General features: G+C 51.0%; 8 protein-coding genes across 8 annotated transcripts; 3 read left to right on the top strand and 5 right to left on the bottom strand.

The window, feature by feature from the left end:
- Positions 1-176: 176 nt before the first annotated feature.
- COCSADRAFT_97684 (uncharacterized protein) lies at positions 177-939 on the bottom strand (the record flags this gene model as incomplete). Its single annotated transcript, XM_007705017.1, has 4 exons — positions 177-440; positions 500-715; positions 773-850; positions 904-939. The coding sequence occupies 4 exons, from the start codon at positions 937-939 to the stop codon at positions 177-179; spliced, it is 594 nt and encodes a 197-aa protein (XP_007703207.1).
- Positions 940-1,405: 466 nt separating this feature from the next.
- On the bottom strand, positions 1,406-1,948 carry COCSADRAFT_29133 (uncharacterized protein; the record flags this gene model as incomplete). Its single annotated transcript, XM_007704840.1, has 3 exons — positions 1,406-1,522; positions 1,582-1,841; positions 1,900-1,948. The coding sequence occupies 3 exons, from the start codon at positions 1,946-1,948 to the stop codon at positions 1,406-1,408; spliced, it is 426 nt and encodes a 141-aa protein (XP_007703030.1).
- Positions 1,949-4,273: 2,325 nt separating this feature from the next.
- COCSADRAFT_97573 (uncharacterized protein) lies at positions 4,274-6,604 on the top strand (the record flags this gene model as incomplete). The annotated part of the gene is made up of 2 exons (XM_007705016.1): positions 4,274-5,121; positions 5,173-6,604. 2 exons carry the CDS (start codon positions 4,274-4,276, stop codon positions 6,602-6,604), a joined length of 2,280 nt encoding a protein of 759 aa, XP_007703206.1.
- Positions 6,605-7,609: 1,005 nt separating this feature from the next.
- Positions 7,610-9,116, bottom strand: COCSADRAFT_39536 (uncharacterized protein). Its single transcript, XM_007704865.1, has 3 exons — positions 8,838-9,116; positions 8,366-8,735; positions 7,610-8,292 (listed from the first exon to the last, which is right to left on the bottom strand). Exons 1-3 carry the CDS (start codon positions 8,967-8,969, stop codon positions 7,853-7,855), a joined length of 942 nt encoding a protein of 313 aa, XP_007703055.1. The 5' UTR covers positions 8,970-9,116; the 3' UTR covers positions 7,610-7,852.
- Positions 9,117-9,566: 450 nt separating this feature from the next.
- Positions 9,567-11,776, bottom strand: COCSADRAFT_123923 (uncharacterized protein). Its single transcript, XM_007705015.1, has 4 exons — positions 11,458-11,776; positions 11,261-11,363; positions 10,110-11,191; positions 9,567-10,051 (listed from the first exon to the last, which is right to left on the bottom strand). Exons 1-4 carry the CDS (start codon positions 11,515-11,517, stop codon positions 9,914-9,916), a joined length of 1,383 nt encoding a protein of 460 aa, XP_007703205.1. The 5' UTR covers positions 11,518-11,776; the 3' UTR covers positions 9,567-9,913.
- Positions 11,777-13,516: 1,740 nt separating this feature from the next.
- Positions 13,517-16,543, top strand: COCSADRAFT_123920 (uncharacterized protein). Its single transcript, XM_007705014.1, has 2 exons — positions 13,517-15,002; positions 15,050-16,543. Exons 1-2 carry the CDS (start codon positions 13,702-13,704, stop codon positions 16,107-16,109), a joined length of 2,361 nt encoding a protein of 786 aa, XP_007703204.1. The 5' UTR covers positions 13,517-13,701; the 3' UTR covers positions 16,110-16,543.
- Positions 16,544-17,144: 601 nt separating this feature from the next.
- COCSADRAFT_174147 (uncharacterized protein) lies at positions 17,145-17,548 on the bottom strand (the record flags this gene model as incomplete). The annotated part of the gene is made up of 2 exons (XM_007705013.1): positions 17,145-17,228; positions 17,282-17,548. 2 exons carry the CDS (start codon positions 17,546-17,548, stop codon positions 17,145-17,147), a joined length of 351 nt encoding a protein of 116 aa, XP_007703203.1.
- Positions 17,549-18,071: 523 nt separating this feature from the next.
- Positions 18,072-25,952, top strand: COCSADRAFT_148995 (uncharacterized protein; the record flags this gene model as incomplete). Its single annotated transcript, XM_007705012.1, has 8 exons — positions 18,072-18,673; positions 18,720-19,417; positions 19,464-19,774; positions 19,820-22,496; positions 22,547-23,081; positions 23,132-23,621; positions 23,666-24,605; positions 24,657-25,952. Exons 1-8 carry the CDS (start codon positions 18,088-18,090, stop codon positions 25,950-25,952), a joined length of 7,533 nt encoding a protein of 2,510 aa, XP_007703202.1. The 5' UTR covers positions 18,072-18,087.

Raw genomic sequence — 25,952 nt, 5'->3', positions numbered from 1 at the left:
CACACGGATGCAGGGACTGAGAATTAGGGTCCACTTGATGAATAATGTTAATTGCAGTGATGACAGCTTGCTGTATCCGAATCAAATATAGCCTTACTCATAAACCGTTTCGTACATGTGACACCCCAACTCCATTTACACCAAAGAAGCCATTTCAGTTAATCATTGTCCGTGGTTCAGTTTCTCAACGCGCGCAGCCTCTCGGTAAAAGCCTCCTCTTCCTGTTCGGTAGGACCCACCTTGGTCTTGGCCGGCGTGGCTTCTTGCAGGTCTTGTTGTAGGTCAACGCCTGCCTTGTCTGCTGCCTGGGCCATAAGGCGGTCGACGTCTTCCTGTGGGGTGCCAACAGCCGTGGCAGACGAGGTAATGTCCTGATAGAGTTCGGTAGCGGAGTCTACATTCTCGAATTGTTTCTCAAAATCGACCATGACTGCAGCAATCTATGGTAGGGTCAGCATAGGCGTGGGGAGTCTCGGGTGTGACTGTAGTGACTACATACGCGTTCAGGACTCATCGACTTCATGGCCACGTCCAGGCTCCGGTTGACCTTCATCATGTTGCCAGTGATTTGGCGCATAGTGACTGCTGTTTGTACACGGCCAGCGACGGCATCGACGCGGGAGGCGAGCTGCAGGAGGTTGAGCTTCTCATTCTGTTTGCGGATGGCGTTTCCGGCGTAGATGCGTGCAATGTCGTTGTGGCCCTGCTTCATAGCCTGGCAAGCGCGTCAGTATGTTGCTGGCTAGGAGCAAGACTTGTTGTGCGCGCACACCTTCTCCAGCTTAGTCTTCTCAGCCTGCTCTTCCTTGCCGGCTTTGAGGGCCTGCCGGTTCAGTGACTTGGCTGTGAACTAGTTGGTGTCAGTCGGCTGACTACTAGTAGGGACAGGCGGCCGATGCCCACCTTGAGATTGAAAAGCGCATTCTCGAGACCCGACATAGTGTGTAGTTGGAGTGTAACAGTTGGTAGGGGCGGCGTGGGTTGGAGTAGGGCTTGGGCAGAAGGGTAGGTGTAGGTGGGTTGCCGCTACTGGCCAGGGCTACGCGGGGTTTGGTGGCCCACGCGCCCCGACGTCATTGGTCGCGAAAGGGTCGCGCGAATGCTCGTCCTGTTGCAGAGTACGAGTCGACGCGCATTTAAGAGAGCAGTTGGCAGATGGATGTACAGGTCAAAATCATGGTGAATTTGTCATGGTGGTCCCTGGGCTGCGGTGCAGCCCGCTCGACACCGAATCGCACCGGAAAACGCCTAGCCTTATGCATTTGAAAAATGGTGGCCTGCATACGCTGAAAGCCTACCTGGTCTACCCCAAACGCCATGCCCGCATCCCTCGATATCCGCCCAAACGCCATGCAACCGAGTCCGTTATTCGTACAAGTGATGCGTCAGATTAAGCAGCTGATTACTACGAGGGTGCGTTGAATTTGCTCGTAGCATTCTTGAAAAGCTCCTCCTGGGCAGCAATGAGCTGCTCCTCGGTCATGCCACTCTGCTCAATCTTTGTCTGCTTCTTTTCGCGGTTCTACCCCATATTAGTTCCGACGATGCAGGTGTATGTGTGTGTATTTGGCGAGCGCGTACCTGTTGCTGCTTCTTATAATCCTGTGCAACGTCGAGGATGGCGGGCACGTAGTCGCCAAAGTCGAGCTCCTCGAGAGCAGCCTTGACATGCTCGCAGGCTATGGTCTTCTTGGCGTCCTTTTCGGCGATTTCGTTGGCCTCGGACGAGATGAGGGTGATGAACTCGACGCAGCACTCAATAAGCAGGTCTCGCGAGTCCTTAGCAAAGGTCATGCCTGGCTCGCTGGCGAGGATGTCTTGGACAATCTTTTGCACCGTCGCTGTCGGGCGCGTTAGTGATGCGGTTAGGCGAAGCGGGTGCATGTCAGGAGCACTCACCCTTTGGCAACGACAGATCGTCGTTGCCGCCAAACTCGCGGTCGGACATGATGGTCAAGTGGGCAGTGTGCTATTGTCTGCTGTGGCGTTGAGCTCGTGGGCCTGCGCGCGCCCGGGTGCCGTGCAGCTCGACTTAAGAAATGCAATACGCCTGCACGGGCCGGCTGTTTGGCCGACGGCGTGGATGGCTATGACGCTGATTGGCGGGTGTGCGGGCTGTCAGCAGCCAGTGTGCTCACCACATAATTACTAGTAGTACATGGTTAGTACTACATACTACTACATACATACACACACGGGGGAGAGGGAGTCACACACACATAAGGTCAACCATGGGTGGCAGTGAGGGCGTTTACGAGTCAGGGCTCACGTGAAGCTGCCGATTGCCGGATGCAAATGGGCTACACCGGTCCCATGGTCGGCTGTCTATCAGAGACTACCTATGGCACTATCGCTGTCGCTATCGGGCGGCACATGAGGGCTTCGGGCTGCGGACTGCGGACTGCGTCTTTTCTTCAAACAACAGGCTGGGCGCTTGACGCAGCGGCTGGCTTGAGCAGAAAATGTAAGGGTATTCGGGCTCCACCAGACACGGGCAGCTGGAGGCGGTGATTGGCAGTGAATCGCTTTGCTCCGAGATCTTAGCCAGGGACTGCAATCTGCTGCCGGCCGTGAAGGCGCACTGCGGTGGAGAGACGACGTCAGCGCACGGCAGCTTGCTTGGCCCACACACCCCCCAACGGGTCAACGACGGGCGTGTCATGGCCCTACGTAGACGGCAACGGGGGCGTCGCTGGTAGTAGTGTGCAGTACTGGTGCGGTTGCTGTTACTTGGTTGCTGTTGCTTAGTTGCTGCTACCTCTAACACACCTAGTGAGATGATTTGGCTCCAGCTTGCGCGCCTCCCTCGGCGACCGACAGTGCAAGTGGGTGAGGTGAGTGACTGATGACAGCACTGGGGCGGTGGGTGGCGGTCAAAGGGCCGACGACAAGCGGCAGGCGTTGCGGCAGTGGTGCAGAGGTGCAGAGGTGCAGAGGCTCGTGGCCAAGGCTCCGCCACCAGCGCCCCGAGTGAATGCATAGCAGCGGTGCTCTCGCTCTGGCTAGAAGGGACGAGCACAAGTAGGAGTAGTGTAGCATATCAAATCTAGCAGGCCTCCCTAGTTGACCGGTCTGGTAACGTGCCCACGGTGAACTGAACAATGGGTTGGTGTCAATAACGAGCGCAAAGACTTGCCTATCTCTTCTGCGTTCCACCCATTCCCTTGCTATCGATTCCTCCGCTGCTCGTCTGCAATCCGCAATCTGCAATCGCCTGCAATCTGCAGCGCCCTCTGACGCTGCTGCTGCTATCAATCGCCCATCTGCATCGCTGCTCCCGCACGCTAATAACTCACCACTCTGACACGGCCGTGTCGATGCTGCAGCCTGTCTCCTGCCAACTGTACCCGAACCCACTCCCCAGGCTCTTCCAAGGCACACTCACAGCACACGCACACACGCTCCCATCTCCCCAACCCTACCCGCGCCTTACACACCGCCGCGTGGCTCGAGCCTGCACAAACTCGGACTGCTTGCCCCGTTAAAGACGTCCTAGAGCAGAGTTTTCGCACAGTCGTTGCAACGCGCTTGTTTAGGGCCAAGGCCGCTCGGAGCAGCGAGCCAGGTTCCAATTGATTATTATGACTTCACGCCCGCCTGCGGACCCGGCGCCCACTTCGCTCTCAGCGTCCCCGGCCAGCGATACCTTCAGCAGCAGCCCCTCTCGCGCCAGCCTCCGTGACAACTCCTCCTACTCCTCCGCAGCCACCATCACCCCTTCAACTACCGCCTCCAAGATCCGCCCAAAGAGCCCAGCTGTAGATGCCCTTTCGCACCGTCCCGGACTAGTCTCGCGCACCTCCGACTCTTCCACAAAGACCATCCAGCCCCGCCATCACATCCGCAACAAGTCGAGCAGTCTTGTCCCGACACTCTCCACCCTCAACGTCGGCACTGCACCCTCGACCCGCCAACCACCCACCATGGCCTCCCACGCCGGCACCACGTCCTCTGGCGCTGCCGACCTGCTTAGGCAGGCAATGACACGGTAAGCACACCCTTGTTTGCCCTTTTTTTTCCATCTCGCCCTCGTCGTCGCCGTGCTGGTGGGTGGGTGTGCAGCCTTGGGCCGCCACCCCAGAGCTGTCCCCGTCGCTTAGCAAGACCTAGCATCTGAGCTGGTCATATGCAGCTGAGCAACGTCCCCGTCCAACGTTGCACACTATCTCTTCGCCATCGGCCCAGCGACTCGTGGCCATATTCGCCGCTCTCACACCACCATGTTGTTCCCACCCCGACACGCACTCACCGCCCTTTAACTTGATGCGACATCATGTCGTCTTCTCCATTGCTGACTCACCACAGAGCAACAAACGAAAATAATGACGACGGACACGACCAGATCGGCTCCACCAGCTCCACGCCACCCGGTGCCACGACACCCAAGCCCGATCCTACGGACAAACGACTGCCGGGTATTCTACATAGTTACTTTGGTCAGGTTCGTGATTCTCTTATGCCCTCGCGGAAGTCATTGTCAGCGGCAAGCCCCTCCCCCGCACCCGTCACTTCTTCTGCACAGAACCATCTCGAGCCTGCACCGTCGGAACCCCAAGAAAAAGAGCAAAAAGAGTCATCTACTCAACCCAAAATGCTGCCTAGCCCCACCCCTAGTGCCTCTTCCCGAACTCCCTCAGCCTCACAGTTGGCTGGTGAAACGGAGAAGCTAACGCAAGGCGACTTTGCGCCGTTGCAACAGGCTACCCCTCCTCAGACTCCCCGTACACGCTCGCAAGAAACCAAGCCACAGCCTTCGAACCTGTCTCGCACTTCCAATGCGTCAGACCAGTCCAAGGAAAGCAAGACGGCTCCCGTCGTTGCCCCAAAAGGCAAGCTCGCAGTCACAATCTCTGAAGGAAGGGGTCTTGTTCCCAGTGTAGATCCCTATGTTGTCTGCCAATTCCAATGGGCCGAGTACATCTCAGATGGCCCCAGGCACGATGACTCGAAGAAGGGCCGCCCACCCATGCAGATGAAGCGAACAGAGAGCCAAATGAACCACCCAATGGCTATCCCAATGAAGAGCCGACAGAGCAGCAACAGTGGTCATAGCTCAGACCCCAGGGACAATGGCTCTCTCGAGGAAGTCACCGCCCCCAAGTGGGAACATGAAGCAATTTTGTAAGTGGCGACATTTTCACTTTTGTAGATTTCGAGCCTAACACTTTCAAGTGATGTTGTTGGAGACCATGCGGAGGTCGACGTCTCAGTCTACGATCGCGCCAACGGCGAGGCTTTCCTTGGCCATGTTCGCTTCTGCCCAAACCTTGTTGAATATAACGAGCCCTACGATGGCTGGTTCCCACTGGAGCCTCGAGAAGGCGAAGGTGGTGTTGTTACTGGAGAAATCCATTTGAAACTCAATTTCCAGAAGGTCGAAAAGAAGCACTACGGCCCAGAAGATTTCGAAATCCTCAAGCTCATTGGAAAGGGTACCTTTGGCCAGGTCTTCCAAGTCCGCAAGCGAGACACTCGCCGAATTTACGCAATGAAGGTCCTCTCAAAGAAGGTTATTGTACAGAAGAAGGAGGTGGCACACACACTTGGAGAACGCAACATCCTTGTCCGGACAGCTATGGCCGATTCGGCCTTCATTGTCGGTCTCAAATTCTCTTTCCAGACTCCTTCAGATCTGTACTTTGTAACCGACTACATGTCTGGAGGTGAGCTCTTCTGGCATCTCCAGAGAGAAGGTCGTTTCCAGGAAGCACGTGCCAAGTTCTACATTGCAGAGCTCATCCTCGCACTGCAACATCTCCACGAACACAACATTGTGTACCGAGACCTCAAGCCTGAGAACATCCTTTTGGATGCAAACGGTCATATCGCACTCTGCGATTTTGGTCTGTCCAAGGCCAACCTCACCGAGAACGCCACGACCAACACATTCTGCGGTACTACCGAATACCTTGCTCCCGAGGTCCTCTTGGATGAGCACGGTTACACTAAAATGGTTGACTTCTGGTCTCTCGGTGTGCTAGTTTTCGAAATGTGTTGTGGCTGGAGTCCATTCTACGCAGAAGACACCCAGCAAATGTACAAGAACATTGCTTTCGGAAAAGTCAGGTTCCCTCGCGACGCCCTCAGCACAGAAGGTAGGAATTTCGTCAAGGGACTTCTCAACAGGAACCCCAAGCACAGACTTGGCGCTACACGCGATGCAGAAGAGTTGAAAGATCATCCCTTCTTTGCCGATATCGACTGGGACGCTCTGGCCAAGAAAAATGTTGTGCCTCCGTTCAAGCCCAAACTCAAGGGAGAGCTTGACGTCTCCAACTTTGATCCCGAGTTCACCAACGCTCTCAACGGCGCTGGTTCCTTGAATGCACGTGCTGCCGCTCTGGCTTCAGGTGTCAACTCGGCATCCACGCCACTCTCACCGACGATGCAAGCCAACTTTGCCGGTTTTACTTTCACCGACCAGAGCACAATGGAGCAACAATTTGGCCATGATAGACACAGGAGCGAAGGTATGGAACGTATGGATGAAGATGATACGGATGATGTCAACTGGGACAGGCCAGCGGGGCGTGGCGATAGGATGTCTGGCGTTGTTGCCAGCAACGAGCACGATGTCTTCAACCACGGCCAATTTGATGTCTGATGAGGGGGCTCATCAGATAATGGCCTCGTCCTTTTTTCTACCGTTATGATTCTTCTACAGCACTTCCTTCCTTCCACCCGACAAAAGTTGCTGTCTTGTTCTGTTTTATTAGTTCAAGGCAGTCTTATTGCTACGAGCCTCTTCTTGGATACCCAGAGCTTTCCCTACAACAAAGACCTGAACTATTTTCAAGTCTTTGATTAATATGCTCCATCAATTGCTACTGCTGCCAACGCAACCAGTGGCTACAGAGGTACAATTTTCGTAACCTCAAACAGTGAGGGACCACTGTGTCCGCTCCATGATCCACGACGATTCCAGGGTTTTCCAGAATGAATTTTACAGGTAGTGAAAACCTACGCACTACGACACGTACACCATCTTTCGTTTTTGCCGGGGCATGGGATTTGCATTGCGCGGTTGCATTGCTTTCGCTTTTTCCGTGTGTATGGGGTTTTTGTTTGATAAATGGTATGGTGTCGAGTCCAAGGCTTTATGCGATTACCTTTTTTTGTGCTATTGCCGTGCATTAAACTCGTAAGCTTTTTTTCTCGCTTTTATGCAAGTCGTTTATATATTTTTAAACTCACAAGTCAATTCATACATATGCATCGTCATGGAACAGACAAAGGCGGGCATGGATATGGGATAGGTTGCTTATACATACATCTGTAACTAAAATGCAAGATCAATGAAAATTAGAGAATATATCTTAGCCTGTTTCTTGGTGGTATAATAATAGGATGTAATTTGCTTGCTCTTGCAAAGCCAAGCAGTTAATGCAATTTTCTCTTCGTATTGCGTTTTCTGTGCTTTACCTAGTCTCACCGGTACCGGTATTGTTGAGAGCAGATGTTACGCTAGTCTCAATGCGGCGGGCACGTGAAGTACGTAGTAGTATGTACCTCTTCATCTTATCAGATGGATCGACTGTGTAAGAGAGAATGTAGGTGTAAGTACCAGCGCGGAGGATCTAGCCTAACTCGTCAACATGTATATATGTATTACTCGGAACTATTCTTAGACGAATTGAAAACATGATTCCAGCTCTAGCCACTCGAGATGGTATAGTGAAAATTCTGATTATCCTACATGATGCAGGATCATAATTCAGTGTTGAAAGCAAAAAAAAAAATCCCGTAGTAGAAAGTGCGAAATTGGAGAAACCATACATCGCTTCATTGTACATTGATCAATCCACTTTATTTAACCTGACCTGCACCTCGCAACACTCACAATCCCCCCTGCTTACAACTTGGCCTTATTCTCACCCTCAACTTTAACCAGCGCCCGTCCATTCGTCAGCACCGTCTTGCCCCCCTCAACCTTGACAATAAACCTTATCTCCTCGGATCCTTGCGCATCCTTATCCCCCGTCCGCCACATATCCACAATCAGCTTGTCAGCCGGCTTGACCGGGGCTGCAAAACGCGCCTGGAACTCTTTCAGGTTCTCGGGCTTGCTGGCGCCAAAGGCTTTGAGGATGGCGTGGGCCGCCATGTTCCAGGAGAAGAGGCCATGGATGATGGGGCCCCCGAAGCCCATTTTTTTGCCGGGTTCAGGGTCTGCGTGCAGGGGGTTGTAGTCGCCGTTTAGGCGGTACAGGTGCGCGGTTTCCATGGTGGTTTGGTGGATGTGCGTGTGGTCGGGGTTGCGGGAGGGAGGGGGGAAGTTGGGGACCTTGGGACCTGCATGAGGGTTTGGTTGTTAGCAATATGCTCAATGATAATGATGGTGATGGATGTTTGTTTGTTGACATACCCTTGGGACCGCCCCATCCTCCTTGTCCGACGTAAAATCCGCTTCCAACAGCTCTGGTGTACGTCTCTCCCGTCTCGGCATCAACAAGACGTTGCTCGGTTTCTACAACCGTACCTGGCTTGCCCTTGTCGTACACGCCTAGCACTTTGCTTCGCACCTCGAACTTGCGGCCCGCGCTGCTGACGGGAAGCGGCTTCAAGAATTGCATCTTGCGCTCGCCGTCGAGCACGTGCTTGGTGTCGAACTTGGGCACGCCCTCAATCGGCTCTGAATTGCTGCGCGCATAGAAATCAATGACCTCCTGGTCGGTGTGCTTGAATGGGAGAATAACGGGATACGTGGGGAAGGCAGCAAAGGAAGGATGGAGTTCCTGGCATGCTTGTCAGAGCTTGTCCTTTTCACAATCCATCCGCATACACTCTCAATAACCCGGTAGCATCGACCAGAGGGATGCTCGGCTAAATTGACTTACATAGAGGAAATGCAGCTCAGCTGGGTATGTAGCTCCGATGCTGTTTGCGAACAGCAAAAGATCGCGCTTCAGCCATGATACTTCAACTGGAGGAAACTCGAAGCCGACACCGGGTCCCAATTCTTTGCCCATCGTGAAAAGTATGTAGTGTGGACGGTAGTAACGTTTTAGTGTGAGAAAATTTCCCAGTCGCAATGCGTAATACCAAAACGTCAGTGGTTTTTTTAGATTGCAAGTATTTAAAGCTCAGGTGGTGTTGGAAGCCCGGGGTGGCAGGCGGGGCGGTAATCGCGACGCGCAGCTTTGAGGTTTGAGCCGAGGTACGATTCATTCATCAATACTCAATATAAGCTATGCCCCAAGAAGAAGTAACAGTGGCATGACACAACAGCTTGCAAGAGGCGCACCTGGTAGACAAAACTCCCGGGAATTTGCCCTACCAAAATCGATAACGCACCGGAAAGTTAGCAGCTTTAAGCTTTACAATATAAATACAACATTATAATAACAGTAAATTTGCATTCGCATCGTTTTTGCTATATTCTAGGGTAGTATTTACAATTATACAAGACTGAAAAAAGCGCAGGTAAATGGTGCGGCTAACCATTTTGTAATCCCGGGAACTTTGCCCACAAGGGGACGGAGACCTAGTTTTATTGAGCTGGTGCCGATGTCGGTATACTTATTAGTCGCCCTTTTGCACATTTTTCTGGTAACACATATAAATATGAACAGTCTTGGTAAATTTCGTAGTATTTATTATATCTATAGCCTAGTTGCTTCACTAAGGAACCTAAATGAAAATAGCATATTGTATGGACGCTCATAAAGAGGACCATGCAATATACATGCCAATTCCCTTTCCATCATCTCGTCCTTCGTAATGTTTGTGAAACAGCACCATAACTCAGCAAAGCTACTAGGTGGGGTCTCAATTCCATGCGCCGAGAACAAAATGACAGAACCTTTGGAGTCTAAACCGAATCATAAAAATGACTTCTGCAAATGCTCAAAATGCAAGCAGAGGCAGAAAACAAGTCGTGGTGGAGGGGTATATCGTACGGCAAACATGCAGTTTACTCCTTGATAGCATAGGAGCGGCGGAACATGCTGTCAACGCCGGTGAGGTAGTAAACACCAGATGAAATGGTCTCAGGGTTTCCCTTGGGAGTGTAGTCCTTTTGCAGATGGGCCTGCTCACGGAGGTTGCACATCTACAGATATAGTTAGCCATACAATTCAAAAACAATCTCATATTGCATTAAAACTCACTTCATCGTAAACCTCGGGGGCTACTACACGCCTATTGGCAAGGCGGTTGTGAATGTCAAGCTGTTTAGTAAGGTTCTCAGTGCTGCCCCTGACAGTGAAAGAGAACAAGGACGAGGCCAGACCACTTCCGTAGCTGAACAAGCCAATACGCTTGCCCTGAAGATCTTGGCTGTTGACGTTGGCGAGCACGCTGCACAAGCTACCGTAGACGCTGCCACAGTACATGTTACCGCACTCGGTTGGGACCTGGATACTAGGCTGGACGCGGGCAGCGAAGCGCTTCTTGGCAAGACCCATGAATGTCTTCTCGACAGTCTTGTCGCTGATGGAAGTGGCATAGTCGAGGTCGCGGAGCTCAGCGGGAACCTCGGCAAAAATAGGGTTGGTGGGGTTGACAAGGTAGTCGTTGTAGAGCATACGCGCGTATGACTTGGCGACAAGCTTGCAGGTTGGCGCATGGAAAGCCATGTAGTCGAACCTGTCCAGAGGAGTCTCGAGCTCGTGGCTGCTTCCGTTGACGCCATTGCCATTTTGGCGTGCCTTGAGAGTCTTCTCGCGCTCGTTGTAAGCCTTGTAGCAGGCATCTACCGCCTCAGTGTAGCAGCGAAGGGAGAAATGACCATCGACGATGGGGTACTCGCTCTTAAGGTCAGGCTTGTAGAAGTCGTATGTGTGCCTAACATAAGAACCGCGCTGGCCGGCATCCATGACGAGGGGCGCGTTGGGACCAATGAGCATGGCCACGCATCCAGCTCCACCAGTGGGGCGGGCAGCACCCTTCTTGTAAAGCGCAATATCTCCTGCGACGACGACAGCGTCGCGGCCGTCCCAGGCCGACGACTCGATCCAGTTGACCGAGTTGAAAAGGGCGTTTGTTCCTCCGTAGCATGCATTCATAGTGTCGATACCCTCAACGTTGTAGTTGCCAGATTCTTCGAACAGCTGCATGAGGACGGACTTGACAGACTTGGACTTGTCAAGCAGCGTCTCCGTGCCGACCTCGAGGCGGCCAATGTTCTTGGGGTTGATGTTGTATTTCTTGAAGAGAGAGGTGACGGTAGTCAGGGCGAGAGAGTAAATGTCTGGAGGCGGAAAATCAGTCTTGTGTCCAGGAACGAGTATTGCCAAACGGCAGGAATGGTACAACTCACCCTCGCGGTCGTCGCAGAAGGACATCTTGGTCTGGCCGAGACCAATAGTGTACTTGCCTGCGGAGACTCCATCGAACTTCTCGAGCTCAGTCTGGTCAACGCACTGCAGAGAGACTGGTTAGCCGGTGTTGCAGCAATATGGACGCATGACGGGGCGAGGACGCCTGTCGCATGCGCAAGGAGTGGAAGTAGTGTACCTGGCTGGGAAAGTAGAGTTCAATGGCTTTGATGCCGATGTTGGAGGGACGAGCAGCCATAGTTGCAGTGTTTTGACGTGGTGGGGATGGAGTAGGAAGAGATTGTGTGGGCAGAAAAGAGGGGAGTACACACCGCTGGTTTAAGTAGTTGAAGGAAGAGGATGCTACGCGTAAAGTGGAAAAGGGCCCCAACAGTAATAGCGGCGATCCGAATGTGGCAATGCTAGTAAGACATCAAGAGCATGGCTCGATAGGGGCGAGTAATGAATTTGTGCGGCCTTTGGCTGTTAACGCCGTCGACGGCCCACCGCTGTCATTGTTGTCGGCGGATTTTCACAACAAAGTTTCAAGGGTCTTGCAGGGAACATTGACATCGCTGCCCTGTTGCGGGGTTTCTCCAAAAAAGAAACTATGCGGCTCCTTTGACAGCTCCATTGTCACTGACGCTGCGAGAACGACAGTTGTTTTTTCTTTTTCTTAACACCCTTTTCGGCCAGAGTTGCTGTCGTGCCACAAACACTCCGGGTAAAGCGTTTCGAGGGAGCAAAACTACCCGACAGCTTATCAGACATGAGCTTGGCATTCAGGGATTTGCCGCCAGCTACGGCTATGTACTGTGTAACTTGTCAAGCATGTAGCCACGCGCCCGTAACTAGGCCCAGGTCTGTAAGTAGCCAGAGACGACGGGTACCTGTCCGAGACCGCCTACTTCGGGAACCGAACAGCCCTCGAATCGTACAAGCTTGTCTGCAATAGTAGTCGGTTGGCACATAGCCTCACAGCCCGCATAACGCGGCTGCTCCTAAGCGAGGCATCCAGCTGCATTCAGTTGCATCCAGCTGCAGTCTAACAGCCAGCATGTGCCATCATGTACCAGAATTTCCCGGATGGCTGACGTACATGTCGTCAGGGTTGGAAGTAGTCCTGCGACGGGTTTCTTCCCGAAACAGATGTAGGGAATAGGAAATCGGCCAGGAAGGGTATGGTTATCGGATGGTCAAAGCATCAGGCAATCGCCGATATATGTATCCACTCAACCCGACATTGTGTAGACTGTCACTGATATATTATGGGTGTTGAGCAAATGTTACAAAAGCAGTAATTCCATAAAAGTGGCAGATGAAATGTACACCGACGGGATGCATTGTGCGCACAGTGCACAAGGGTTGCCAACGCAACCAGCACCGCACATCACCAACACCAAGCAGCATCCATACAAGATCCCTTCTGATCCCTATCCGCCAGTCTGTCACAACATTATCAGAGAAAACCATCCCATGTATGTACACGAGTTATCGTGCTATTATCTTTGATGCACATATATCTGTGTTTGAATGATAGTATAGACAATGAGTAGTGATGAACTTGAGAGCCCACTAGTAAGTACACTAAAAACAGGGACAGGGTGGCAACGGCCTGCACTTCACGGATGCAAAATGCGCCGGGTAAGACCGCAATGTCGATCAAGAAAGTGACCGACGTGAAACAACGCAAAGACTGCACCACAGTACCCCATATCGCTTTGCAATGGCGTGTTGCACATGGGGAAGGCTGCTAAATATGCAAAAGTCATGAAGCGCACGTCCAGAGCGCCACTGTTCGCCACCCATGTACGTGCATATATGTATATATGTGTCCATCCGTCGCCACCATAGTGTATGTACTGTACATATGTGTCAGCACAAAACCATCGCACTCACTCGACAAAGCTGTGTACTGCCAGTAACCTCTGAAACCTGCAAGCGAAGAGTCTGTTGAGGCAGCAGTGCGCGTATGGCATGCCCCCATGTACTTGTTGGGCCCGGGACAGAGTAATCGTAGTGATTTCAAACAAGCAGGCGTAAATATGCAATTGTGTCAATGTGTAGCAAAAACAAGACATTGGCAATCGCAACAGCACTTGGAAGAGGGGCTGGCAAAGGCATGTGTTCTTAGTTTCGTGACCTTGTCGAGTGATGCAGGCACAGGACTGGGTGTTCGTGCTAACCGGCCGGTTTGGGACTAGTGGCGTCTCAGACTTCCAAGTTCCAAACCTGCCCGATGCGCCCTCTCTCCACACAGCCCCAACATCACGACACGATACACGCCAAAAACCGCACCACACTCGCTATCCGCACACGATTGATCGCATTCGAGCGCACCATTACCACCAGAATTTCACAGAGAGAAAGTTGAATCGCTGTTTGGGAGATTTGGCAGGGGGGTCAGAGCCTTTGTGGCTCTCAGGGACGACCGTTCAGCGCCATGGATAGACGCAACAGTGACGATAACGAGCCATCGCGGCGCTCGAGCGAACCCGATATTTTCGATGATGATAACGAAATCGATCCGAGCGAAGATGACTTCATGCCCTCAGTTTCGGATGGCTTTCGGCCAGCCAACGCTAGCGAGACGTGGCACAGCGACCGTCAGGATCACGACCGGATAGCTACACCGCAGCGACAGACATCTACGTCAAAACCCAACAGCACAGATTTGCGGAGGACGGCTACGCGGAACAGCACTGCCAAAGTACACGACCCCATGACGCAAGATGGCCGATCGCCGCTCAACAGGGGACCCAGCCAACGGTCACCCCTGGGACATACACATCGCGACTCGGTGAGCTCTACGGCATCTTTCGCAACAACAAGCAACTCAGAAAACCCTTTTGAGACCGGGCCCAGCCACCCCTATGGCATGTATCCGCAGCTATCCATGACGCGGCCATTGAGTGTAGCGACGAACTCGACAGAGCGACAGCCACATCGATCCATGTCGTTACAACGGCCCACTCATCCGTATGCCATGTACTCGCAGAGCGGAATTGTCGACGAGGAACCACCAGAAGAGCCCGCACGGCCACCTGCGCCCCCGGTACAATCGGCTATTCCTGTTGGATTCCCGGGTTTAAACAATGGCTACCATCGAGTGCTTGGGCCCGATGGCGAGGAGCAGGACATCATTGGACCAGACGGCCACACAGAACAGCTTCCCCCGTACTCAAGGTATCCAGAGGAAGGTCCAACCAAGGCATCCTTGGCTGCCGAGGCAAGCGCGTCGCGTGTAGTCCCTGCACCCGCCCAAGTCGATCCAGAGGACCCTTTCAATTCTCCGCCGTCCCCCGTGTCACCACTGGGTTCAATATCCTTCTCTGCATCCTCCTTCTCAACTGCTGCTGCTCCTGCCGCTCCCTTTTTGCCTTCCGTCACACCCGCCCGTCTGCCGCCTCAAAGACCAGAAACTCAAACCGGCAGTGTGGCACCCACTATCTCCACTACCCCACCAAGCAATCACACTATACCAGCTGAACCTTCAGATTCTTCGTCTGCGTCATTGTTGGCGAATGAAAATCAGTTTTCAGAAAAATCGGAGCTGGCTGACGAGAAAACCCCTTGGCGGAAGAGGAAGTTATGGGGCAAAGTTCCAATGGGCCTTGCCCTCGCAATCCTAATAGCTATCATAATCCTTGCCATTGCTCTTGGAGCTGCAATCGGTACCTTTGCTACAAAGAAACAAATCACTGACGAGAACGAGGAGGAAAATCGTCATCCGCATGAGGAAGCGTAAGTTATTAGCTATCTGACAATCTCCACACGCTGACTTCGAGTAGCCAACCGCAGGTCACTGGTCAAAACGGATCTCTTTTTGACGCTGTCCCTATCTCGGCCCCCTCTGGCATGGCTTCAATACCTACAGGGCCCTTCGCGCTTCCTATGGGCATGCCCCAAGAGAGCACTCCAGGATGCCTAACTCAGGCAAACCAATATTCTGCATGGTCGTGTAAGATGACTTTTGCTCCCCTCGTTATAACGGTCAACGAAACTACCGTCAATGGTGATACCATACAGGTAGCATCCATGGGCGCTGGTCCTTCTGTACCAAAGGGAACCATCCTTTATGGCCTCCAAACCCCCACGCTAGACAAGAAGCCACTTAGCCTCGTGCTTGACCTGGATTTCAAGGCTTATGGCCCAGCTTACCATTTTTCTGCTCGGTATGACAAACTGGTCATCCTGCCACCAGAGCAACTCAACCTTGGGTCAGCACTCACGACACGACAAGAAGTAAAGTATAGGCAGCGATTCGAAGTGAAGCCTGGTGACTATCCCTGGTATTGTTACTGGAATGACACATATATCGAGGGTTATATCTACGTGCAGGACAACTCAACGGCAGCCTCATTTACGTCTTTTCCTACTGAGTGGCCTACCCCCACTCCATCCACCCTGGAAACTGTCTCCATCGAGGCTCTGACCGTTACAGCAACAACAACGGACACTGTTTCAGTGGATATTATAGAGACTGCCAAGCCAACCACGTCTGCTTCTGCTCGTGTCAGTCGACGAGATACGTCCTCCGATGATCCTCCGTCGCGTATGCCACCTTACCCGCGTACTGTCAAAATTGAGGAGCGCCGCCTCGCCGACTCGCCACAACCGTACTGCCAACAGATGGTTCTACTAGATAACGGAGAGATTACGACAGCACCAGGCCCAAACGATAGTCCAATCAGAATATGGTTGCAAGAGGCAGATCCGAGCTACGAAGAGTTCCTTGCTGCTCAGCCCAGTAATGGCCCGTCAGACAAGGGCAAACGCCAAAGCCCTTCTGAAATGCAGAGACGTGCCGACCCACCAGACGCCTGCCACTGTCAGTGGATGTTTAGTTAAGCAACATGCGCTTGGTATAAGATTTCTCATTATTTCATCTATCCCTGGAGCGACAGCTACATCTTGGACTACGACTCCTTTGTTTTCTTTTCCCTTCCATGCAAGCACTGGGTACATCTTATGTTGTGGTGTTTATGGCGCTTTCCCACTCGGCTGCTTACGAGTTTTCACGCATATCCGGCATATACCTGTTCTCATTTCCTTTAGTCATATTGCTGCATGCTATGCTCATAGCCTTATCTCTGTATCTTTGATAGGATGGAAAGGAGATCCTATCGGTCTATATCGATGTACAATGTTCCTTCACTAGCTTGTACATATTGCGATGGTTGGATCCGGAACCGCGAATTATAGTTGTCGCGTGAGTTCATGCTGAAGAGGTAGTAGATAGAATAACCTGGAATACCATTGACAATCATATCAGTCTATGTACCTATCGCAGATTTATTAGTGACTCCCTTCCCTGTGAGCGGTCCGGGCACTGAGTATCCGTTTGCGGTCTCATCTTTTAGGAGGCGAGGGTCATTGTTACATCATCACGATCCGCCAGCCTCGGGCGTATTGTATGCATACAACGGAACAAGGACTCATAGCTCAGCAGCTTAGCGTCTAGATTCGAACAACCAGTCCATATTTGATCTCACTTCGATAAAGGAGAACCGATCTTCAAACGCGTAGTCTCTCGTCCTTGCGCAAACCCAAACTGCCAACCCTTTTTTCAGCTGGCCACATAGTTATTCTCATCGCTTACCATTATTCATAATCCGGGAGCGCAACCGCTTTAGTGTGTGCTTCAACACATAATTCTTGCAACCAGATGCCCTATCTCTCTCATCCTCTACGACAATGAATTACTGAAAGAATTCAAAGTGGGCCAAACTTTTTGCAATGATTTCACAATATTTTACTATTATGATCGTGTATCCCAGAAACCAAGGTGAGCGTAGCTGCAGTGTAGCATGTTGTGCAGGCAGCAATGTTGCACCTCCAAGTCCGACTGGGAGTATGCACTTCAATGTGTTTTGAGGAAGAGGCTTATACGAGCGTGCCGTCCGGTTCGCCGGGTAGTCGTTTAACACGCCTCTGCTCCCAGTCCTCAAGATCTTTCGCTTGCAATCGCTTCAAATCTGTCAGCTCGAGCCATTGAAATCCTATATCAGCATTGTACGTACGTAGTACTCATCGCGCATGTTGACCTTCCTCCGCTCCCCTCTGAGGCCCATTGCTTGCTCTTGTGTGATCTGCTGGTTTTTGCGGTCGTATCGTTCATATCGCAGTGCCGTGGCGGGTGTCAGCATGAAAGACCCGGCCACCATGGTAGTGAGGAACGGCAGCCCAAAGAGTAGGAACGGGTGCTTCTGAAGCGATTTGCGGTATCGCGCTGCAAGCGAGTTGGGCAGCGTGGCGCTGAAAGACTTGGATGTGAAAGGGCCTGGCATGGTTCAGATTTGTCAAGGCTAGGCCCGGGCGGGTAGAAAGGCAGTTCGGAAATATGGGTTCAAGGTGATGTGTCGCGTTCTCGGATCGGGAGGCGGGCCCGCAAGTTCTGTCTGAAGATGGATGATGTAGTGCAGTTGCGGAGCAGCGCTCTTTCCCGAGACAGGACTTGGCGGCGTCCCGTGACTACGTGAATTGCCCAACACGCGCCTCACGTAATCCCACCCACGTCCCTCTTCGGTATGCATTGCTCTTTCGCCGTACGCCATCGCTCACGACAGTAAAGCGACAACAGCTACAAGATCAGGCCAGACCAAGAACGGTAGACCAGACAATATTGCCGCTCCCAGGCAACCATTGGCAGCAACGTTCAACCACGAGTCTTTCAGCATCCAATCACACGCCACTTTAGTCGTCAACGATAGTGCCTGAGAGTCCACGAATTTTCTAGCAGTATTCTGAGTGCGGATGGTCTTGAAAAAGCCTCGATCTTCCCCTCCACTTTCTCAAGTCATGCTACATCGGTAAAGTGGCGTCCATCATGGCCCGCAAAGGCGGGGGCTCGACTCAACGTATGGCTCCGCCGCCTCTGACAAGTGGGCACTCAAATGGCATCCCTCCGCCGTCGACTATTGCTGCCCAGATTGTTCACAATGCCTCAAATATCAACGCGCAACGCGATGAAGCTATCAAAGTCACGTTTGGCGAGTTGGTCAAAGAGTTCTTACAGCACCCAAACACGGATGAGCCTGACCCCCAGCTGGTTGCACTCATATGTGTGATTGCCGAAGCAGGGCTTGAGGGCCTTTTCAAAGATGACCCATTTGCTCAAGATCAACAAAGACAGCAGGGGATTGACAGCATCGCGGCACTTATGTTTATCTTGCAGCAGAAACCGCATCTGCTTGTGAGCATCAAACAAGGTGATGACGAGAGCATTCCTGGTCCTCCGCTCATCCTCTGGCTGTATCCGAAGCTGCTTGGTTTGTTGACACACATGACACTGCAACCTGTACACAAGCATGTCCAGCAGCTTTTGCATCTTTGTCTCAATGCATTGACTCAGACTTCTACACTATGGCGTCCAGCCGCAACGGTGCTGCAGCTCTACAGATCTTGCATACAATGTAAGCGATTTCCATTAACCCAACATATTTTTTTAACCACTTCCAGGTATCCTTTCGGAAATTGAGGCCTTGGACAACCCGGATTCACCACCAGCGTCGTCTCTCAGTCTAGTTCTACCACCATCAAGCGCTATCAACAACTTCTGGCCAGAAAGCCAGCAGTTCGTTGCATTACCTCAGGATCTACAGCGGGCTATCTCGTCTCATCACGGGGCTATTCACATAGGCTTTTGCCTTTTACTTGCCTTGGTAGATACTATACACCCGCAAAGCAAGGCACTTTCAACCTCGGTTACCCTGGAGCATCATTTACCTTGGATCTTGGACAGCGTACAGGCTTTGTGGCGACATTACAGACGTTGGACGATATCTTCGGAGAGGCGCGCAATCTATGATGAGATTATGCTCGTATATATGCAGTTGCTGGAATCATTATTCATCTCTTCAGTCACGCCTAGATACCGGGCCCCGGCTTCGTCGAAGATCGCTCAAACGCTCACCAGCAGTCTTGTAGAACTCCTCCGTAGCTTGTCTGCTACGCAGACATCAGAAGTTATTCAGATCCGAAAAGCATCCATATTCACTCGCCTGCGCAGCACTCTCGGCTATCAATCAATTGACAACTCGCTCCCGCGACGACGACAAGATGTAACCAGACATGTTATTCAGAACGAAATTGAGCATGCTGTGAACAGGCTGTTCCAAGATGAAGAGTGTTTTGTAAAGCTCCACAAAGACTTGCAGGTACGCAGCCCTCACTGTAGTGCGTTCTTTGACTGACGAAATCAAGCTGGCACTTTGTCTTTGGACTTCGCCAGGTATACACTCTATGCAAGTTGCAGACCTAAGAAAAGAGCTTTGTGAGAATGAATTTGGCAGTTTCTCTGATGCTCAACTTTCCGAGGAATCAATGTCCGCTGTCAAGGCATTCCGAGCCTTGAACCTGGGTGACGGAGACAGACCAGCCAAGCGACGGAAGAAGTTGCTAGAATCTTCAGAAGATATCAACCAGGACACTCTTAAGCGAATTATGATGAGTTTGAATGGTAGCATGCAGGATTCCCCGATGCTCTTCTTGTCTAATCCACAGGATGTTATTCAGTAAGCTGACCTAATTTACTCCTTACACGACGCTTACCTGTATAGGGCGAGATACTTTTCCATACCGGATGACGAGCAGCAAAATGAGAGTGCGCAGAAAGAAATCATCACAGCATTGGCAAGAGTTGCTTGTGCTGGTTCGCGATCTCTGGAATTGCCACGGTTCACGTCGCATTCATTGGATTCTCTTAATTGCACCTTGTGTGATACCAATAACCAGCAAGAACGGAGTGAAAGTTCTTATTGGAACTTCCTGGATCGTGCGGAAAACTGGAAAGATATCATTGTTGCCATGCTTGCAATCACTAGGGAAGACAAATTTCAAGCATCGTCACGATCAAAAATCCTCATGGCTGTGGCTATTGGCCGTGTATACAACCATATCTCAGATGCTGAATATTTGGCTCTTGAGAATTGCGGGCTAGGACAATGGTTGCTTGCATGTATGAGTAGATCCCTGCGAGAGCTAAAAATTGCAGCTGCGAACTCCCTTATGGTTTTTCTTCGCAACGACATTTCGAGAAGTATCCGCGAAAAGAATCGGAGGTCTACTATAGAGTTTCTCGATGCACTCGCAAAGAGAAATTTTCTGTCCGATCAGGAGACGCTAATCATGGCTTATGGTCGAATTGCTCAAACATGCGGCGAATTGGAGCTTCCAATCATATTGCATCATCTTGTCGAATACCTTGGCCACCCGAACGCATTAGTGTGTGGTATGGCTTACCGTGAGCTCGAGTCCATTGCCAAAGGACTTTCCATGGATACAACCCAGTTGTTGCGCCCCTACTGGAAAGTTATCGGGTTTTCAGTCATCAAGGACATTGTCAACAAACCCCAGAAGGCACAGCAATTGGCAGATCTAACTGAACAAAGCGTTCGTCAACTCCTTGTGCAAACCCAATCGGACACACTGCCCCATCTTGTGTTGAGTAAAAGGAGAGATATCATCGAGAAAATTGCTCAAGCACGAAAGGCCTCCGTTGTCGACGTATTGACTTATCCAAGAGTCAATCTTGCCAAAATCTTAGCTTTGCTTCTGTCGCAACCTGTGCCTGATGTTGAACGCACTGCAATGGAAACATTGGCTGCTGTTGAACCCGCTATTCGTGACGGCAGCAATAACAGACTGGAGTCCTGGGTCGCGCTGGACATAACGGGCATTGCTATTGAAATACTCCTGTTAGCGGCTGATCAAGAAGGAGCCAGAAAGAAGCCGTTCTACAACGGGTTTACCACACTCGCAACGCTTGCACCGGATACCAAATCAGGCCCACGAAAGTCTACGTCAAAATCAAAGAATCTTGATGCCTTTTGCGAAACACATATTCTCGGCATCATAGCATATTTCTCCAATGTGATCGAAACACCAAACTCTCCTGGAAAAGCTGTGCCGTATAGCATGCCAGAACGGAGGAGGTGCATAGCTGCCATTGGCGATCTCATCAATCTCGCTCGCTACAGTGTGAACGGAGCTTTACCTCAGATCCGCGCTTGCCTTCAGTCAGCTATGGCAAATCCCGATCTTTGCGATGATACGTTCAGTGTCTGGTCATCTTTCCTATCAGCTCTCGATGCGGACGAGACAATGCTAGTCATTGACCAAACTTTTGCGTTGATCGTACAGCATTGGAATATTTTTTCGGACGAGACGCATGCCAAGGCTCACAAAACCATCGAAAACATTATTGCACAACACAACGCACAGCTCCGAGCAAGAATTGAGTATCTCCCTTCCCTGGGAACCATTCCGATGTTGTCTAAAATAGAAGGAGAGCTAGTAAGATTTAAGGACATGGTAGAGACGATCAAGGTTTTTCATGCCTTCAGCAATCGGTGCAAAGATCAAAATTCTGTCGTAGTGCGTCAAGCACTCAGAGAGCTTGTGCCCTTCTTGGATGAAAACCAGGAAGAGTTGCATCAGTCCGTAGTCGGCCAAAAGCCACTTCCCGTGTTGGCAGCCTTGACCAGATCTCTCCTTGATGCTAGCGTTCGATTTTCCGAAGACCATTCTGATATCACCATACTATGTGCACAGTGTCTCGGAGTTATCGGCGGTCTTGATCCATATCGAGTAGAGACAGTTCGAGAGAAAAAGCGCGTATTGATGCTATCGAATTTCTCACGTAGAGACGAAGACATTGACTTTGTGGCATTGCTTCTTGAGCAGGTCCTCGTCAAGGTTTTCCTGTCTACAACGAACGCAAAAGCACAAGGATGGATTGCCTATGTTATGCAGGAGATGCTAAAGCACTGTGGTTTCAGTGCTCTTCGCGGAGCAAAGCCTCGGTCATCTCAAGGTAGTACGGAGGCACAACGTTGGAACAATATTCCAGAAGCTGTGAGAACCGTGTTGACACCTTTCCTGGATTCAAAATACTCCGTTAATATGAATCCCGCTTTGCAGTACGAGGGCGTGAAATACCCCATCTTTCATCAAGGACTTAGCCACACAACCTGGCTTCAGACTTTTGTTTACGACTTGCTGCGAAAAGGGCAAGGCGTCAATGTCGAGATGGTCTTCCCAGTTTTAGCCCGAATAATTAGGGGTTACGACCTCTCAATCGCAACGTTCATTCTTCCATTCGCGGCTCTGAATGTTGTCGTGTCGGATAACGAAGAGAACATGGCCAACGTTGGGCGAGAACTTCTTCAGGTATTGCAAGCTGATCTGTCCACAATGGAGCAGCATGAGGCATCTACTACAAAGCAATGTAGCGAGGTAAGAAGATCTGAAATTATAACCCGGAGGCGATTATTGAATTTTGGCAGAACGTGTTCCAGACGCTTGACTACTTTTCATTGTGGTTACAGGAAAAGCGGAAATCCTTATCGGATGCCAGGGCCATGGCTGGCAAGACAGGCCGCGGTGTTCACGAGAACGAAGAGATGAATGCAATAAAGCAGGTCAGTCGTGTGGAAGGTATACTTCAACTCATTCCTGCAGAGATCATATCCCAGAGAGCTGTCGAATGCGGCTCATATGCTCGAGCTTTGTTCCACTGGGAGCAGTACTATCGCCAACAACGGGACGTAAAGGCGGAATCAAATCAGTCCTTTTTAGAGAAGGACGAACTTTTGCAACACCTGCAGATGATCTATGCCCACATTGACGAACCGGACAGCATAGAGGGAATATCGGCTCACCTCAAGGTACTCAATCCGGAACAGCAAATAATCGAAGACCGTAAAGCCGGTCGATGGACTGCGGCTCAAAGCTGGTATGAGATTGCACTCGCTGAAAGGCCGAACGACGCCGAAACCCAAATCAATCTCTTGACATGTCTGAAGGAATCTGGCCAATACGGTATGGGTGTATACGAATTTCACAAAAGAATTAGCTAATGCATAAACCAGATGCGATTCTCAATTATGTTGATAGTTTCTACGCCAACAACTCATTTTCAGCCAAGACATTGCCTTTTGCCGCTGAGGCAGCTTGGTCAGCTGGGAAATGGGAACAACTTGAGCGCCTCCTGAGCAATTCTCATTCCACAGATTCCAATTCTTTCATGAACTTCAACGTAGGTATAGGTCAAGCACTCTTAGCACTTCGTCATGACAAGGTTGCCGAATTTCAACGTCTCATTGCACAGCTCCGAGAACTTGTAGCAAAGAGCTTAACAGTATCGACAACGGCTTCTGTCCAAGCATCACATGAGCATTTGGTCAAGCTTCATGCGCTGTACGAATTGGAGGCTGTAAGTGGTACAGGTACGGTAACAGTAGACCGTGAAGTGATTCTAGAGAATCTCGATCGACGCCTGGATATTATCGGAGCCTATACCTCAGACAAGCAATACCTGCTAGGTATTCGTCGTGCCGCAATGAAACTGTCTCGGCAAGTGTAGCACTTGAACAGTATTGAATACGAATACTGACTGGTATTAGGGTTCAATTCAACAAACTCGACATTGCATCTGCATGGCTCACGACAGGAAGACTCGCTCGCAAGGGCGACTTCATGACAACTGCATTCAACTCCGTACTCCATGCCGAACGACTAGGAGAAAATGCGTCAAAGATTGAGTACTCCAAGCTGTTATGGAAAGAAGGCCATCACCGCAAAGCTATTCAAAACTTACGTGGTGCAATCGACAGTAATGTGTTTCAGCATGACGAGACTGTGCCTATCAACGTTTCGGTGACTACTGCTGGCCGAGGAGAAGAACACCCGATGAATAAGGTCAAGTGCCATGCTCAACTGTTGCTCGCAAAATGGCTTGATCGTGCTGGCCAGACACAAGCGGTTTCTCTTAAAGAAGAGTACGTGACTGGTGTCACAACCTATCCCCGGTGGGACAAAGGTCACTACTATCTAGGGAGATGGTACCTCAAGTTATTGGAGTCCGAGAAACAGCAGTCAGTAACGAAGCAAAGCCCAGAATATCTATCTGGGAGCTTGACTAAACTCGTCATTGAAAATTTTGTTCGATCAACGGTCTACGGAACAAAGTACTACTATCAAACTCTGCCCAAGATACTCACGTTGTGGTTAGACATGGGCATGGAAGTCATGAATAACACTCCACGCGCCGTAAAGGATAAAGAATTTCATGAACATCGGCTGGGCTATCTTGACCATATCAACAAGTATCTGAAGCGCTATGCAGGAGAGCGAATGCCCGCTTTCGCATGGTACACCGCCTTCCCGCAGATCATTACACGCATCAGCCATCCGAATAAGAACGTTTGGGATGCTCTCCAGATGATCATCATCCGGGTTGCTTCATCATACCCTCAGCAATCGCTATGGGCTTTGTTGGCTGTCCTTCATTCAACGCAGGACGACCGGCGAATCCGTGGTTCTGCAGTGCTGCAAAAACTACGCGTAAGTTCTCAAGCTAGTGAAGGCAAAAACACTTGCTAACATAAAAATAAGGATACATCAAAGCGCAAGGGAACGTCTGTTGATCTTAAGAATCTCATCATTCAAGGCCAGCGACTTACTGATGCGTTGCTGGCGGCTTGCGATGCCCCAATTGAATCGCGAGTTGCACGTGTGAGCCTAGCAAGGGATCTTGGATTCAACCACAAGCTTGCTCCTACTCAATTAGTGGTTCCAATTGAGACCAATCTTCTTCCAAATTTACCAGTGGGTAATGATAGCCAAGCTATTCGTCGTCACAACCCGTTCCCTGTAGACCCCATCACGATCCAGTCGTTCGATGACAACGTGCTGGTCTTGTCATCACTTCAGCGCCCACGAAAGCTGAACGTCCGTGGATCTGATGGACGCTCTTACGGACTGCTCTGCAAACCAAAAGACGATTTACGCAAAGATCAGCGTCTGATGGAGTTCAATGCGATGATCAATCGGGCTCTCCAAAAGGACATTGAATCCAGCAAGCGACGCCTGTACATCAAGACATACGCAGTCACTCCACTAAATGAAGAGTGCGGAACAATCGAGTGGGTTGAGGGCCTCAAGCCAATGCGTGACATCATTCTGCGTTTCTACCGCCAGCGCAACATCTCTATTGATTACAACGAGATCCGCACGCTACTCAACGAAGCCTCATCATCGCCGTCCAAGATTCCCATCTTCACTGAACGCATCCTTGGCAAGTTTAAACCTGTGCTGCACGAATGGTTCGTCGAAACCTTTCCCGAGCCAGAAGCATGGTTTGCTGCACGCCTGCGCTACACTCGATCCTGCGCAGTGATGAGCATCGTAGGCCACGTCCTGGGTCTAGGTGATCGTCACGGCGAAAACGTGCTCCTGGAACAAGGCGACGGCGGCACCTTCCATGTAGACTTCAACTGTCTCTTCGACAAAGGCCTTACGTTTGAGAAGCCCGAACTTGTTCCCTTCCGTCTGACGCACAACATGGTGGATGCCATGGGCCCACAAGGCGTCGAAGGGCCGTTTCGCAAAGCGGCAGAGCTCACGTATAAGCTTCTTCGTCAGCATGAAGACACACTTATCACGATATTGGAGACGTTTGTGCACGATCCTACGGCCGATTTCCTAGGTGGGAAGCGCAGGAAGAAGATTGCGGGGGTGCCGGATACGCCGCAGGAGGTTTTGGACATTACGAGAACAAAGGTGAATGGGTATTTGAAGGGCGAGAGTGTACCGCTGAGCGTGGAAGGCTATGTGGAGGCGCTTATTGCCATGGCGAGGGATCCGCAGAACCTGGCCGCCATGTACATTGGATGGTGTGCCTTCTTCTAG

This window comes from Bipolaris sorokiniana (assembly GCF_000338995.1).
Source record: "Bipolaris sorokiniana ND90Pr unplaced genomic scaffold COCSAscaffold_13, whole genome shotgun sequence".
Taxonomy (NCBI): domain Eukaryota; kingdom Fungi; phylum Ascomycota; class Dothideomycetes; order Pleosporales; family Pleosporaceae; genus Bipolaris; species Bipolaris sorokiniana.
Note: the sequence above shows the minus strand (reverse complement) of the source record. Positions and strands in the feature narration are given on the sequence as shown.